The sequence below is a fragment of the Crocodylus porosus genome, unplaced genomic scaffold (assembly GCF_001723895.1).
Source record: "Crocodylus porosus isolate Cpor-Errol unplaced genomic scaffold, CroPor_comp1, whole genome shotgun sequence".
NCBI classification, from domain to species: domain Eukaryota; kingdom Metazoa; phylum Chordata; order Crocodylia; family Crocodylidae; genus Crocodylus; species Crocodylus porosus.
The window spans coordinates 32951883-32965618 of record NW_017728950.1 but is presented as its reverse complement, the minus strand read 5'-3'; the positions used below and the strand labels follow the sequence as shown (position 1 = coordinate 32965618).

At 47.5% G+C, this 13736-nt stretch overlaps 1 protein-coding gene across 1 annotated transcript; it reads left to right on the top strand.

The window, feature by feature from the left end:
• The first annotated feature begins 1004 nt into the window (after positions 1–1004).
• Positions 1005–10965, top strand: DNAJC25 (DnaJ heat shock protein family (Hsp40) member C25). The gene is made up of 4 exons (XM_019555139.1): positions 1005–1274; positions 6133–6285; positions 8679–9149; positions 10095–10965. The coding sequence occupies exons 1-4, from the start codon at positions 1020–1022 to the stop codon at positions 10215–10217; spliced, it is 1002 nt and encodes a 333-aa protein (XP_019410684.1). The 5' UTR covers positions 1005–1019; the 3' UTR covers positions 10218–10965.
• Positions 10966–13736: the final 2771 nt, after the last annotated feature.

The window sequence follows — 13736 nt, the reverse complement described above, 5'->3', positions numbered from 1 at the left end:
GCCAAAAAAAAAATCTTTCAGCTCAGATCAAGCTTACTGTAGTCCTATGCTTGCCTGGCAAGGGAAACATCATGACCACTGAGCCAGTCTTCCTAGTTGCAACTGGGGATGACCACTCTCCTGGCACAAGGACGGTACCTGCTAAGGTAATGTATAATAAATAAACCTCCCACTTAACTGCTGGAGTGGGAAGGGTCTTGGCTTTATGCCCACTTTATGGAATGGGGACACTCCTCCCTGGTTTCCTCCGGCTGGGGATGAGCAAAACTTGGGGGCATCTGCATCCCAAGTCTCCAGCAAGTAGGATGCCCGCCAAAGGATTTGGAAATATCCGAAGCCCCAGATGGGCGTGGAGGATGTTTGCTTGTGGTAGGGCCACTTGTGGTTCTGGACTGACTCATGGATTTGGAATTTGTTTTGGCTAATTTGACTTGGAATACGGAAAATTTAAATTAAAAAAAATTCTGTATTTATTCTCTGTATATCATTCATGTATTTATTTCTTCATTTCGAGGCAAGCAGTCATAAGAAAGTGCTGACAGCAAACCCAGAAGTCAGTTCAGACTCCCTGAGAGTGACCTGGGTTTTGCATCAGTGAGCTGCCTCAAAGACGATCAGACACTTCGACCACTTCTGCTGATCGTACCTGGCAGAAGGCCTGACGTCACCCCGCAGCAGCACTGGCCTGCCCCACCCCTTTATGACGCGCCTTTATTTGGCTCCGCCCCTCCCTCGGCTCGCCCCGCCCACCGCCGCCGTCCATTCTTTTGGCCTCGCCCCTCTCCCCTACACCCCGCCCCACACAACGCTTTCCGCCCCCAGCTCTCCTCCATTCTTTGGCCCCGCCCCCTCGTCCACTCCTGTGCCCGTACCCCACGCCTCTGACGCCTCTTGGTCCCGCCCCCGGCTTGGCCGTTTCCGCCCTTCAGCGGCAGCCACGTCTTGCAGCTCGGGCCCCGCCCTGCGCTGGCGGCGGCGCATGCGTACGGGGCGGCGGCGCATGGCTGCAGGCAGGAGCCATGGCGGCATTTGCCGCGCGGGTCCTGGCACTGCTGCTGCTGGCCGTGGCGCTGGTGGAGGGCCTGTACTGCGGGCTGCACGTGTGCTACGATGTGCTGGGCGTGAGTCGCGAGGCCAGCAAGGCGGAGATCGCGCGCGCCTACAGGCAGCTGGCCCGGCGCTACCACCCCGACCGCCAGCACGGCAATGCCCAGGACCCGGACACGGCGCATGAGACCTTCCTGCTCATCGCCACAGCCTACGAGACCCTCAAGGTGAGCGAGCGGGACCGCCGCCCCGGCCGCAGCCGCCCCGGTAAGAGACACCGACGGGACGCGGGGCGCGCGGGGCGGGGCGAAGCGAGGCAAGGCGGCGCTGGCGCTTCCGTCGGGGGGGGGTCATGTGTGGGTCCCCCCCAGCCGCGGTGGCTCCGTCCGCGGGGGGCGTGTTCCCCCTTGCCTGCTGAAGTGGTTCCATCGGGGGGGCCATATGTGCCCCCCCCCGCCTGCGGAGATGGTTCTGTCGGGGTGGGGTGGTGAGTTTCAACCTGGGGGGGGGCAGGGCAGGACACGTAGGCCGTGGCTGGGCCCCTCCCATCCCACAGTCCTGGTGGTGGGGGGAGCCCTGTGTCTTGCTGGCGGGGTGTGGCCATGGGGAGCAGGCAGGGCTGGAGGGGGCAAGTAAGGATGGAGCTGGGTGGGCACTGGTGCTTTGGAGCTGCCACTGGAAGTCCACAGGCAGTGCTGGCCTGCTGTGGCCTGCAGAAAAGGACCAGGGGGGTGGCCACAGGTTGAGCATGTGTGGCTGGGTAGTAGTCTGTGGTGTCCTAGCAGCGCTTGGAGCGCTGCAGGCAAGTTGCAGGAGGTATTTCTGCTAACCTGTTTGTCTGGTACGCTGGGTCTGGGTCCTGCACTTAGGGGAAGGCTGGATAAATTGGGCAGAGTGGAGCTGTGAGTAACGGTCTAGAAAATGTGATCTCTAAGGCAAGGTTGGGAGAGCTGGCGTTATTTAGAGTCGAGAAAGAAAATCTGGAAGAATGTGATAATGGTTGTCAAATGGGAGGCAAGTGATGCATTTCTCTCTGCATCTGCTGGGACAGGGCAAGAAGTTACAAATATACCTTTTGAGGTTCCTTCTAACCCCATTTTCCCAGGAGTCTGTGAGCAAATGACTGTCTTGGACTTCCAAGAGTCACTGAGGCTAGCAGTTATAAAAGAAGCCCCTAGAAGCACAGCCCCAAGCATCCTTTCTTCTTCCTTTGCAAGGCTTTCTCCTCACTGTAGAGGAAGGAGGTAGACTATTATGAGGCAGACCATCACTATCACTCTAGTATAGGGTGGGCAAAATACAGCCTGCGGAACAATTTTTTTTTTTTTTTTTTTGCCTGGCCCAGGTGAGGGGCCATGGTGCATACACAGAAGGGCCAGGGCAGCATGGCAGCTGAACTCTATTTCCTTGCAGTGGTGGCTCCTTCTGGCTGCCCCTGCCAGACCCAGTCCTACCGCCTGGGTGCTTTGGCCCATCCATTCCACGCCTGCTGCCAGGGTGGGACCCACATGGGCAGAGTATGCAGCTGGGTGGGTGGCATGAGGCCATCGGCCAACGGGGAGTGGCATCCGGGAGTATGACAGGTGAGCAGGGCTGGGGAGACCCTTTGATCTTGGGCAGTGACAGTGCAGGGCTGTGCCAGGTGTGGGTTCTGAGGATAGGGGTGGTGTATAAGGAGCAGATCACAGCTCTGGCACAGCCCTGGATGCAGCTTCTTGCCCGGCTGTATGCCCTGCCTGTGCAGCTTCTGTCTGCTCTCCATGGAGGCCCCAGGATTATGGGGTGGTGACAGAGTGGGGCTGGGGCCCACGACAGAGCCGCTATACACTCCTTGCATGCCCCTGCCTGTGGAACCCATTTTGGTCACAAGGGTGTGAGGGAAGTGGATCGTAGCTCTGCCTTGGGCCCTGGCCCAATGCTGTCACCACCCCACTTCCCTGCCCTCTTACCCCAGCCCTGCCTGCCTGTCCTGCTCCCAAACACTGCTCCCTGCCCATGGCTCCATCCTACATAGGGAGTTTTGGTGAGTTGTTGTGTTGGGGTGAGGCGTGATGGGTGTGCTGACCTGGCCTGCAGCTGCATGGGGCCAAGTCCTGTCCACTTGTGCTAGGGCACCTGTGCCAGGCTCCCACCAGCGCTGGCCAGCATGTGCAGCTCATCCAGGGGGCTGTTCCTAGTGCAGCTGGGTGCTACTCTGTGCTCCCTGCCTCTAATGACAACTCCTGCTCCTGATCTTGGCTTTGCCAAGCCATACTGCTCCAGGGGAGCAGCTTCAGCTGGGCAGTTCTTGCCCTAGCGTGCTGGGCTTCAGTTCGGAGCCACTTCCCGGAGCTGGAGCCCTGTATGCCTGGACAGGAGCCATCCGGGTAATGCAGCTCGAGCAGGTCCAAAGAGGTGATCCTTCCCCTCTATGCGGCACTGGTCAGGCCACAGCTGGAGTATTGCGTCCAGTTCTGGGTGCCACACTTCAAGAGGGGATGTTGACAGTATGGAGAGGGTCCAGAGGAGGGCCACTCGTACGATCAGGGGACAACAGGGCAGGCCCTACGAGGAGAGGCTAAGGGACCTGAACCTGTTCAGCCTCCAAAAGAGAAGGCTGAGGGGGGTCTTGTGGCCTGTTATAAACTAGTCAGGAGGGATCAGCAGGCATTGGGGGAGTCACTGTTCCCCCGAGCACCGCCAGGAGTGACCAGGAATAACCGTCACAAGCTGGCAGAGGGTAGGTTTAGGTTAGATATCAGGAGGCGCTACTTCACGGTCAGGGTGGCTAGGGTCTGGAACCAGCTTCCAAAGAGAAGTGGTGCAGGCTCCTACCCTGGGGGTGTTCAAGAGGAGGTTAGATGAACATCTTGCTGGGGTCATTTGACCCCAGTACTCTTTCCTGCCATGGCAGGGGGTCGGACTAGATGATCTGCTCAGGTCCCTTCCGACCCTAGAAACTATGAAACTATGCTCACCCCGAAAGGCTTGATGTGGCAGTGGCAAGATTGGGAGCAGAGCAGCACCCAACCAGGCTGTGGGCACCAGAAGGCTGCCCCAGTGCAAATTAGTGGAGTTCAGCCCCATGCAGAGTGCTGTGGGGGCACTGCAGACCTCAGTGCCCAGGTGAACTCTGCTGCATGTGTCCCGAGGCAGCCCCCTACCTACACACATGCGCACACCCCTCTTTTTCCCCCACACATACTCCCCCACTGGAGGCCAGGGGCACGTAGGGAGTAGGCACAACCCAGTCCTATGATTCCAGCCTTGCTTGTCCCTCCCGTTCCTGAACACTGCTCCATGACCACCCACAGACCCATAGGGAGTTTTGGTGAGTTGCTGGTGGAGTGCTGACCTGACCCATGACAGGTTATCAAAACTCCCCATGTGGCCTTTGGGCCCCAATAATTGCCCACCTCTGCTTTAGGGTTTTTTTGGGTTTTTTTTTTGCATTTGTTGGTCCTGTGCTATGATACTTGTGCATGTAGTCTCTTTTTAACAAGCAATTCATCTGTGTGCACCTGGAAGTGGAATCCCTCTCTGTTTTCTTTTTTTTTCTTTAGACAAGTGGTTCTCAGCTGGGGTGCTATGGGACCCCAGGGTAGTGTGGGACCCTTCCAGGGGTTTATAGGTTTGTGGGAAAAACACTAGTGAAGAAGTATTCTGTTTCTCTTGCACTTCCTAGTTAGTGACTCTTTGCTGTATTGTGTGCATGCTCATAAGACTAGCTTAATGAAATGTCAGTGCTTGGCCTACAATGGGATAGTTCCCACAAAAATTGTAACTCAAATTTCCTGTTCTTTGTTCATTTAACATTGTTTAACTTAATTCTTTGTTTCATAAAATTAAAGAAAAATGAAAATTTTATTTTTTTCAGCTTTATTAGCTGTGATACTTTTAATAGCTTGTCCTCTAATTAATTGTTCTAATAGGTCAGTTTTCTTCAAATTTTTAAATCCTCCTTTTTTGAAAGAAACATTAACTAAAATAAATCTCAGCCCAAAGAGTTCCAAAATCTGGGAGGAGAAGGGGGAGGGAGGATGGGGTGGGACTCGCAAACCTTGTAAATAGGAGAGGAAAATGGAAGTATCTTTTTTAGCTGTCATGAAAACTGAATTTTGTTGAGAATAAATGCAGGCAGTTTTGACACTGCAGACTTTTCAGTAGGGTATCCAAGTAAGCAAGCATGAACTGAACGATTTATCTGTGAAGCCTGTTCTAGTAAGTAATTCAACCAAGAACCTTTTTGTTTCTGAGCAGCAGAAGGTATCTTAATCCTTTTGGAAGTGGTCTGTTTTCCCACTGAAGTCATGCAGCTCAAGGCTTGTCAGCAGCTTGTATGATGCACAATAGTCTTCTCCATGCTTTTAGAGGGTTTCCTCCTCCCATTATTATCCACAGCCAGTTCTGCTTGGCTTTCAAAGCTAGATAAAACTGACCACATTCAGATTAGTTTCCATGGTTTTGCAAATACTAAAAGGCTGCCTTTCAGTTAAAACTTCAGAAAACTCCCACCATTTATTCATCCCCAGACAGATATTCAGTGTGTTCTTAAATCAGTACATTAATTTAATAATGTTTACTTGAAAAGTTTTTAAGGTGGCCAGGTAGAAAATTAAGGAAGAACTCTTGCCAAAGGAAGAATTAAGTATTTAAAGGGCATATAATCTCCCTGTATGTTATTTTGGAATTCCCATCTCCTGTTGTAAAGAAAGTGAATATTTTCTGGACTCCACATTTAGTGCACACCTCAGGGGACACTGTCAATTTAAGAAGAGGTCTTCTCTTTTAACACTATTTTTTTAGGTAGCATTCTAGATAGTTGGACTGGGGGCTGGGAAAATTCTAGCAAAATATCTCTTTGATTTATTTGTGGTAATTAGGGTGGAGCGGGGCTCAATATACCGTAATAAGGTCCCACTGGACTCTGCAAAAATGTTATGACCATGTTGTCATGTTATACCATTCATTCCTCTGAGTAGTATAACAGTACTGTGGGTGTGAATTTGGTAAATTAATTGGCTACAGGACTATTTTCTGGAATGGTCTAGGTAACAGTGACTAAATCTGAAAGGATCTGAACCTTAAAAAGTTGTTTTTCTGCAGGATGAAGAAACACGTAAGGATTATGACTACATGTTGGATCACCCTGAAGAGTATTACCGCCATTATTATCATTACTATAGCAGGAGGCTGGCACCTAAAGTGGACGTCAGAATAGTAATTCTGCTTACAGTATGTGCTATCTCTGTGTTTCAGGTAAAATACATTTATATTTCCCCTTGGATTTCTAAACTAAAAGATGCTGCTTCCTATTTTTACTTCCTTTACTGCCACTGTTGCTTCATGCAGTTAAGTAAAAAACCACAAGAATAGATGGCTTCATTATTTCTCCTTGGGATAAGTGCTGTCTGCTATCTTTACTGAATATCTATTCAACAGATTAGATCTTGGAGTTGAGTAATTCTGTCTCTTGGACCCCAGCCTATACGGATAATGGAAGCAACCTCCTTATTTTTTTAGTGCTGTATAGTTAACACGTAACATCTTGCACTGTTAGAAATAATCTAATTTCATGGTTCATGAAATGAAGGGCTAAATGCTTTAAAGTTTGTCCCAGGCATGGGAACTAGATTATTAGGCAAGGTTAGATTGAACCAGTTAAGAAGAATTTTGTTTATTTGAAACAATGATCTTAATGACGGACTATATTTCAGACAACTGTAACTATTGCTGAACTGCTGTTTAAATGCATGTGTGTGTGTGGGGGGGGGCGATTATGGAAATCCTAAAGGTTTATATACTAGGGGTGCACTAATATTTTTTGGGTTGATACCTGTGGCTGGTTATTAATGAGCCATATCAGCTGATCCAATTGCTGATATGCAGCCTGGCAGCTTGAAGAACAGACTCCAGCTGGTAAGTCTGGGGGCGGGGGGGAGCAGATTGGGGCCCATGTGGTGAGGGAGGGGAGGGAGTGGGGCAGGGGTAGGGATAGGCACTGCCCAGGTGGGATGCGAGATGGAGCTGCGAGCAGCCCTTCTGGGATTTGTGGGGGGGAGGGGGTGTCCTGTACCCTGTCCCAGCTGTGCAATGTCTACCCCGGCCCCACTCCCTCCGTCACTGTGGGGGGCCTTGATCTGCCCCCTTCCACCTTTTCTCCCCCCTCCTCCCCCCTCTTCTCCCAACAGATTTATCAGCTGGAAGCTACTGTCTAAGCTGCCATGCTGGCAGCATGCTTTCTGTGATTATGTGCGCGCACATGGCATTTTTTGGCAACGCTATTGGACACATCAGCCCAAAAAAGCCAATTGCCAATAATGTCAGTTTTTCTTTTTATTGGTGCCAATATGATATGAACCAATGTATTGGTGCACCTCTATTAAATACTGCCCTGCATCCTGCTTCTCATCACTGAGGCATCCCACGTTATTTTTGTGAACTGAGTGGCACCCAATTTCAAAAACGAATGTATAGATTACAGTGTTTACCTCCTTGCAAAGGGGCCTGGTATTGGGAATAGGGGATTGTCCAGATGGGCCTGGGCCTGTACTTATCTGCTTAATTTTACTGCTTGTCTTCTGGCACCCTGGTTGAGAATCACTGGTCTGTATGTGGAAGGAATGATCTCAATATACCATAATAAGGTTTCATTGGACTCTTCTATGACCCTGTTGCTTATGGCAGTATATAATCAAAGAAGCACTGTATGCTAGTAAAACTGGTGTATAGGTTGAGTTTTTCTTTATTTCTTGGGGTAGAAGAGAAGCATTTTCTTAACTATTGTAGTATTTTTGTAGCAAGATACGATATTGGTGTATAGAACTGATTCTCAATTGGGGTTATGCAAGATCCTTTGAAGGGTGCCCTGAAATATGAGGAGATAAGCAGGTAGTCACAGGCTTGGGCTTGTTCCTGCCTGGCTGCTCCCCTTCCCCCATTACCTAGCCCCTCCCACTCTGTTGCTGGCAGTTGCTGCTACTGTAAACCATGGAATAAGGCTTCAATTTGAAAATAATTTCATGTAACACACAATTGTAATCTGACGTTGTCTTAGAGCTAGTTTACCGCAGCACTCCATTTTTTTCCACTGGAAAAAGTAAAATGAAATACATTTTTGCATATACTATGAAATTTATTCCTTAAAAGTGAGCTCAGGACTGAACCCCAAGAAGCATAGTACTTCTGTCTTAGGAGTGCTAACACATTGTAGTACTTTACTCCCCATCTGGTGACTGACTGGCCAACAGAAGTTTGTCTCCATTTTCCTTGAAAATAAGGGACTCTTTGAGTCTTTAAGTCATGCAGTAGAGTCTCATTTAGCAATTTGGAAACACTTTGTTCAGTCCCCATATATGACCCTTCCAGGGCTGGCATGATGTTTTATTTCCTTTAACCATAATAAGTCACCTCTAATTTTGTTTTCTTAGCATTAAAATGGGGTTACTGTCTACCTTGCCTGTTTGGATAGATAAATATTTCTGTAGCACTTAGATTATAAAGTATAAAATCTGTTTTCAGTTTTTAGCATTGGTGGTATTTAACCGGTAGCTTAATGTCCAGGAGGCAATGAGCTTTGTTTTTTCCTGTGCTTTCTTTGTTGAAGTTACAAATGGAAATAAGAATCTGTTACTTTTCTTCTTATATTCTAGTTCTTCAGCTGGTGGAATAGCTACAATGAGGCTATCAACTATTTAGCCACAGTGCCAAAATATCGCATCCAAGCTACTGAGATTGCAAGGCAACAAGGCCTACTCAACAGAGCTAAGGAAAAGGGCAAAAATAGGCGGTCTAAAGAAGAAACTCGCAAGGAAGAGGAGGACATCATCAAAAACATCATAAAAAATAAAATAGATATAAAAGGCGGCTACCAAAAACCTAAAGTATACAACATTCTCCTATTCCAAATCCTCTTGGCTCCTTTTTACGTGTGCAAATATGTAATCTGGTATTGCTGGTGGATTTATTGTTTCAATATTAAAGGTCAAGAATATGGAGAGGAAGAAAAACTATACATAATACGTAGATACATGAAAATGTCCCAGTCTCAGTTTGACAGTTTAGAAGATGAGCAGAAAAAGACTTTTCTTGAACGGCAACTGTGGATGAGAGAGAACTATGAGGTGAGTAGTTTTGCCGTGTTGTGATGATAACAAATGCAAAAGAGAGAACTTTCCTAAATGCAAAACTACAATTGTGTTTGTATGTAAAAGTGACTTTGGTACTAGACATTGCAGCTTAAACTGGAGACTGCTGGCAGTGGAAGGAAATCCTGTATCCAAAAGGCAGTTTTGCCATCCTGTGGTATACTTAAATACAATAGTAAGGGTGGTGGGGCTAGCTAGATCTAGTACACCAGTGAGAAGTGCCCTTGAAAAAGACCTGATAAATCCACCACAGTAATTAATTATGTTTATCCAGACCAGTTGAAGTTCCTGTTTTGCAGCAGTCTATCAGTTCAGCCATTCTCTATCTTCACTGGTCCAGGATATGACTTCCTGATTGCTGTATTGCACTATTAATATGTTGTTTGTTTAATGCTATGTATGCTGATGGAATTAAGTGCTGCCACAAGGAAACTGGCCTGTTTAGGTCTAGGTAGAACACGAACACGCGCTGGAAACTGAACGGCAAAAAACAGATTTGGAAGGGTGGGAAAGTTTGTTAATAGAAGAGTTAGCCATGTGGCATAAAAAGAAAGCCATATGGAGTGGCTTTTTTCACAGTGATACCAAGGAAAAGCTTGCAGTTGAGATCTAAAAATTTCTCATATATCTTTGAAACTGGCGTGTGCAGCAATATATCAGATTGGCATCAATATTAAAAATATTAACATTGGCGATGGGTGGCTTTTGGCTGATAACGTCACCAATAAATGCCATGTGCATGCATGGAGCCATGGCATGCTCACAGCCAGGAACGCAGCCTGGAGTCCTTTTTAAAATTAACAATAGTCTGTAAACTGTTTAACTAATGGATAGAGTAGTCATTAGTTCACCTTAAGGGCCTATGTTTTCTTGGGCTTTAAAATTATTGCGTTTGTTTTTTAAATCCCTTTCCCTTTCCAGGTCTACAAACAAGAGCAAGAGGAAGAACTAAAAAAGAAGATGGCCATGGACCCACGATGGAAGAGATACCGGAGGTGGATGAGGAATGAAGGACCTGGAAGATTAACGTTTATTGATGAGTGAAGGCTGCTAACCAATACATGCAATGTTGAAGCTGACTTGCAAGACTTTCATAACTACATTTTCAGAGTTTGATCTGCTCTGCCTTAGCAGTGACCTAAAACTCAGGAATATTTCATCAGGCAGAAAAATAGTACAGGTTTACCATTTTTATAAATAAAAACAAATCAATTACACAGAACTAGTTCAGTGTATATATCCCACTTTTTCTTTAGCAACTTTCACATTAATCACCAGCCCAACCAGACCCTATGCCCTCAAAATATCTTCGATAAAGTCTCCTTTGTTGTGTTTTTATTGTTTGGTTCCCACTTACAAAATCACAAGGCTTCGCATTTGGTCCATAGGGATGTGTAAATGCTAACATAAATGCTGTGAAGAAGGATAATTTTTAATTTAACTCTCCTCAGTCCAGAAGCTTCCAAAATGAATAATCTTGCCTAATAACATTTTTGAGGCAGTTAGCCCAATGGCCTTACACTTGAGTGTTACTGTACTTTGTCCAGTTGGGAATGTGGACTTCTTCAATCATTCTGATAAGTAGTGCGTAACTGTTCCTCAGTGTTAAACTAATGGGCCTTATTTTTTCTTTGTTCTGCAGAGTTGAGTGATGCATTAAGATGATTATATTAGAATCTCATGTTTGGTTTTTAATCTTTGTAAAATGAACTGCACTACTTGTTTGGAACAAGTGTACTGGTGAATATGTTGTTGCTATTAAGGCTATAAACAGATCTCACCTTTGTCCCAGGAGAAAGTATTTTGTCCTACATCAAAGTGTGCACTTCCAAATATACAAGTCCACTATCCTGGGTTAACTCCCACCAAAGTAAGTGGCATAAAATTCTGTCTGCCTCACTTTCTCCCAGCACATTGTGGAGAGTGTCTGTGTGGTTATCCTCAGACAAACTGCATCCCACAATAATTTCCATTTGGAGAGGTGGAGAACCAGGAGGCACTTGTTCCAGCCACCATAATCAAGTAGTCTTCTAAAAGATTACTGCGTAAATGTCAGCCTTCAGGCACAAATGCCATGGGGAGCAGATGCTCAAAGTCTTAAGGCAGCAGTCCCTGAGGACCTATGACATCAGCTGTTTCTGGAGTGCCCAGAGTATTATGCACCTGCAACGAGGGGTTGTCCTGCATCCTCTCACTGAATGACACAGCTTTGTGATGGCCCTATTTTCCCAGACTCAGACAGTGACTTGGATTTGCTGTGGCTGTGGGTTTTTACTGAGTTACACCCAGAAGACTACCATGATGCTGAGCCAGGCCAGGGACTCCCCACCTCTCTACGACCATAGTGTAGATGTAGAGCTGAAGTGACTGGCCCCAGTCTTCTGCTTGTCACCAGGCTGCCAAAATGGGCTCTCAGCCCACCCATGCCTGTTCAAACTTTCCTGGCATAGTTCCTTTTCTCCCAGCCCCAGGGACCTTGCCAGTGACAAGGAACACACACAAGCTGGACCTTGCCTATATGCAAGTTTGCTCATGCCAAGGTGGGAAGCCCAGACTCTTGCCTTTGTTTACTGCTGCACGGTGGCTGGTCACCATGGGTGGTGAGTGTGAGGGGTTGGGCAAGGGTTCAAAAAAGGAACGAGACTTCATTCCTGGGAAGGGGGTGGGGGGCCATTCTGGTGTGCGTGTGCGCAAAGCACCTCAGTTTAACTGGGCAATTAAGTACTGTCATTGTTTTATGGAGGCATGTCCATGATGGAGAGAGCTTTGCTTTTGTGTGCTGTGCATACCTCTCCTTTCACCTTCAGTTGAGCAGATATGATAATAGCCCAATTGACACTTTTGGCATTCTATGGTTGCTGTGATTGTGTGCCAGTCTATTGCAGACAGATAACTATAGTGCTTAATATATCTCATGGGTTGTGACCTCATGTTCCAGGGCAGAGCCTTCCTCCTTGAAGCGCTGTTGTAGGTGGCACAACTCTCCCATGATTCATAGCTATCTGGGGCCACCATGTCCTCCAGTAAAAGGACAGCAAATACTGGTGGGTTTTCTCAAAAGGTAATAAGATAGCTCTCGCCTTTGTCGTGGAATCAGGCTTATTAGTCATATTGGCCAGGTTGAACAGGTCTGTGAGCAAATGTGGGGGATAGGTCCTTGACCTCTCTCCTGCCTCTCCCACAGCCTGCTGATTACACTTGGTGGCATTGGAGCGAATGTACTGGTGAATATGTTGCTACTGAGGTTATAAATAGATGCCACCTTTGTCCCAGGAGGAAGTGTTTTGTCCTCTATCAAAGTGCACGCTTCCAGGTATTCTGGATTAACTCCCACCACGGTGTGTAGGATAAAATGCTAGCTGCCTCACTTCCTCACAGGATGTTGGCTTGCATGACTGGCTATTAACAGAGATCCAGGTGTTGATTTCCATGGCTTAGACTGGGTGTTGTTACCTGGCAGGCCCCCTTTGGATTCCTGGGGTAAGGCTCAGTCCTTGGACTGGTGCTATTCAATGTCTTTATCAGTGATTTGGACGAGGGTGTGGAGAGCACCTTGTCCAAGTTCGCAGTTGATGCCAAATTATGGGGCAAAGTTAACACACCAGAGGGTAGGGAATGGTTTCAGGTGGATTTGGACAGGTTGGAAAAATGAGCAAAATGAAATCGGAGGCAGTTCAACAAAGACAAGGGCAAAGTGCTGCACCTGGGCAAAAAGAACCACCAACACACTTACAGGCTGGGGGATGACCTTCTCAGCAGCACTGCAGCAGAAAGGGATCTTGGAGTCATAGCTGACTCTAAGGTGAACACAAGTCATCAGTATGACAAAGTGATCAACAAGGCTAACTGCATTTTATCATTCATTAGCAGATGTGTGATGAGCAGGTCCAGGGAGGTGATGCTTCCCTGGCCAGCACTGGCCAGGCTGCAACTGGAGTACTGCATCCGGTTTTGGGTGCCACACTTCAAGAGAGATGCCGTGAATCTTGAGACAGTTCAGAGGAGAGCCACTTGTATGGTCAGAGGCCTGTAGGCAAGGTCCTATGAAAAGAGACCTAGATCTCTTCAGCTTTTGCAAGAGAAGGCTGAGAGGTGATCTTGTGGCTGCCTATAAATTCATCAGGGGATGGCAGCAGGGAAGAGGAGATGCTCTATTTACTATGGCACCCCCTGGAGTAACTAGGAACAATAGCCACAGATAGACAGAGAGCAGATTTAGGTTGGACATTAGAAAGAACTGCTTCACAGTAAGGGTTGCCAGAACCTGGAATGGGCTTCCAAAGGAGGTGGTGCTCTCTCCTACCCTGGGATTCTGTAAGAGGAGTCTGGATAAATACCTAGCTAGGGTCATCTGACCCCAGCGTTCTTTCCTGCCCAGGGCAGGGGTTTGGACTCGATGACCTACTGAGGTCCCTTCCAACCCTAACATGTATGGATCTATGTTTCGCCACAGTCTGTGGTGCTCTCAGTAGTTAGCCACTTGATAGGGGGCCAGCTCAATGCAGATCTCCATGAAGGTAGGCTGGAACATGCTCATCATCCCAGATGGCCATCCCAGTGACT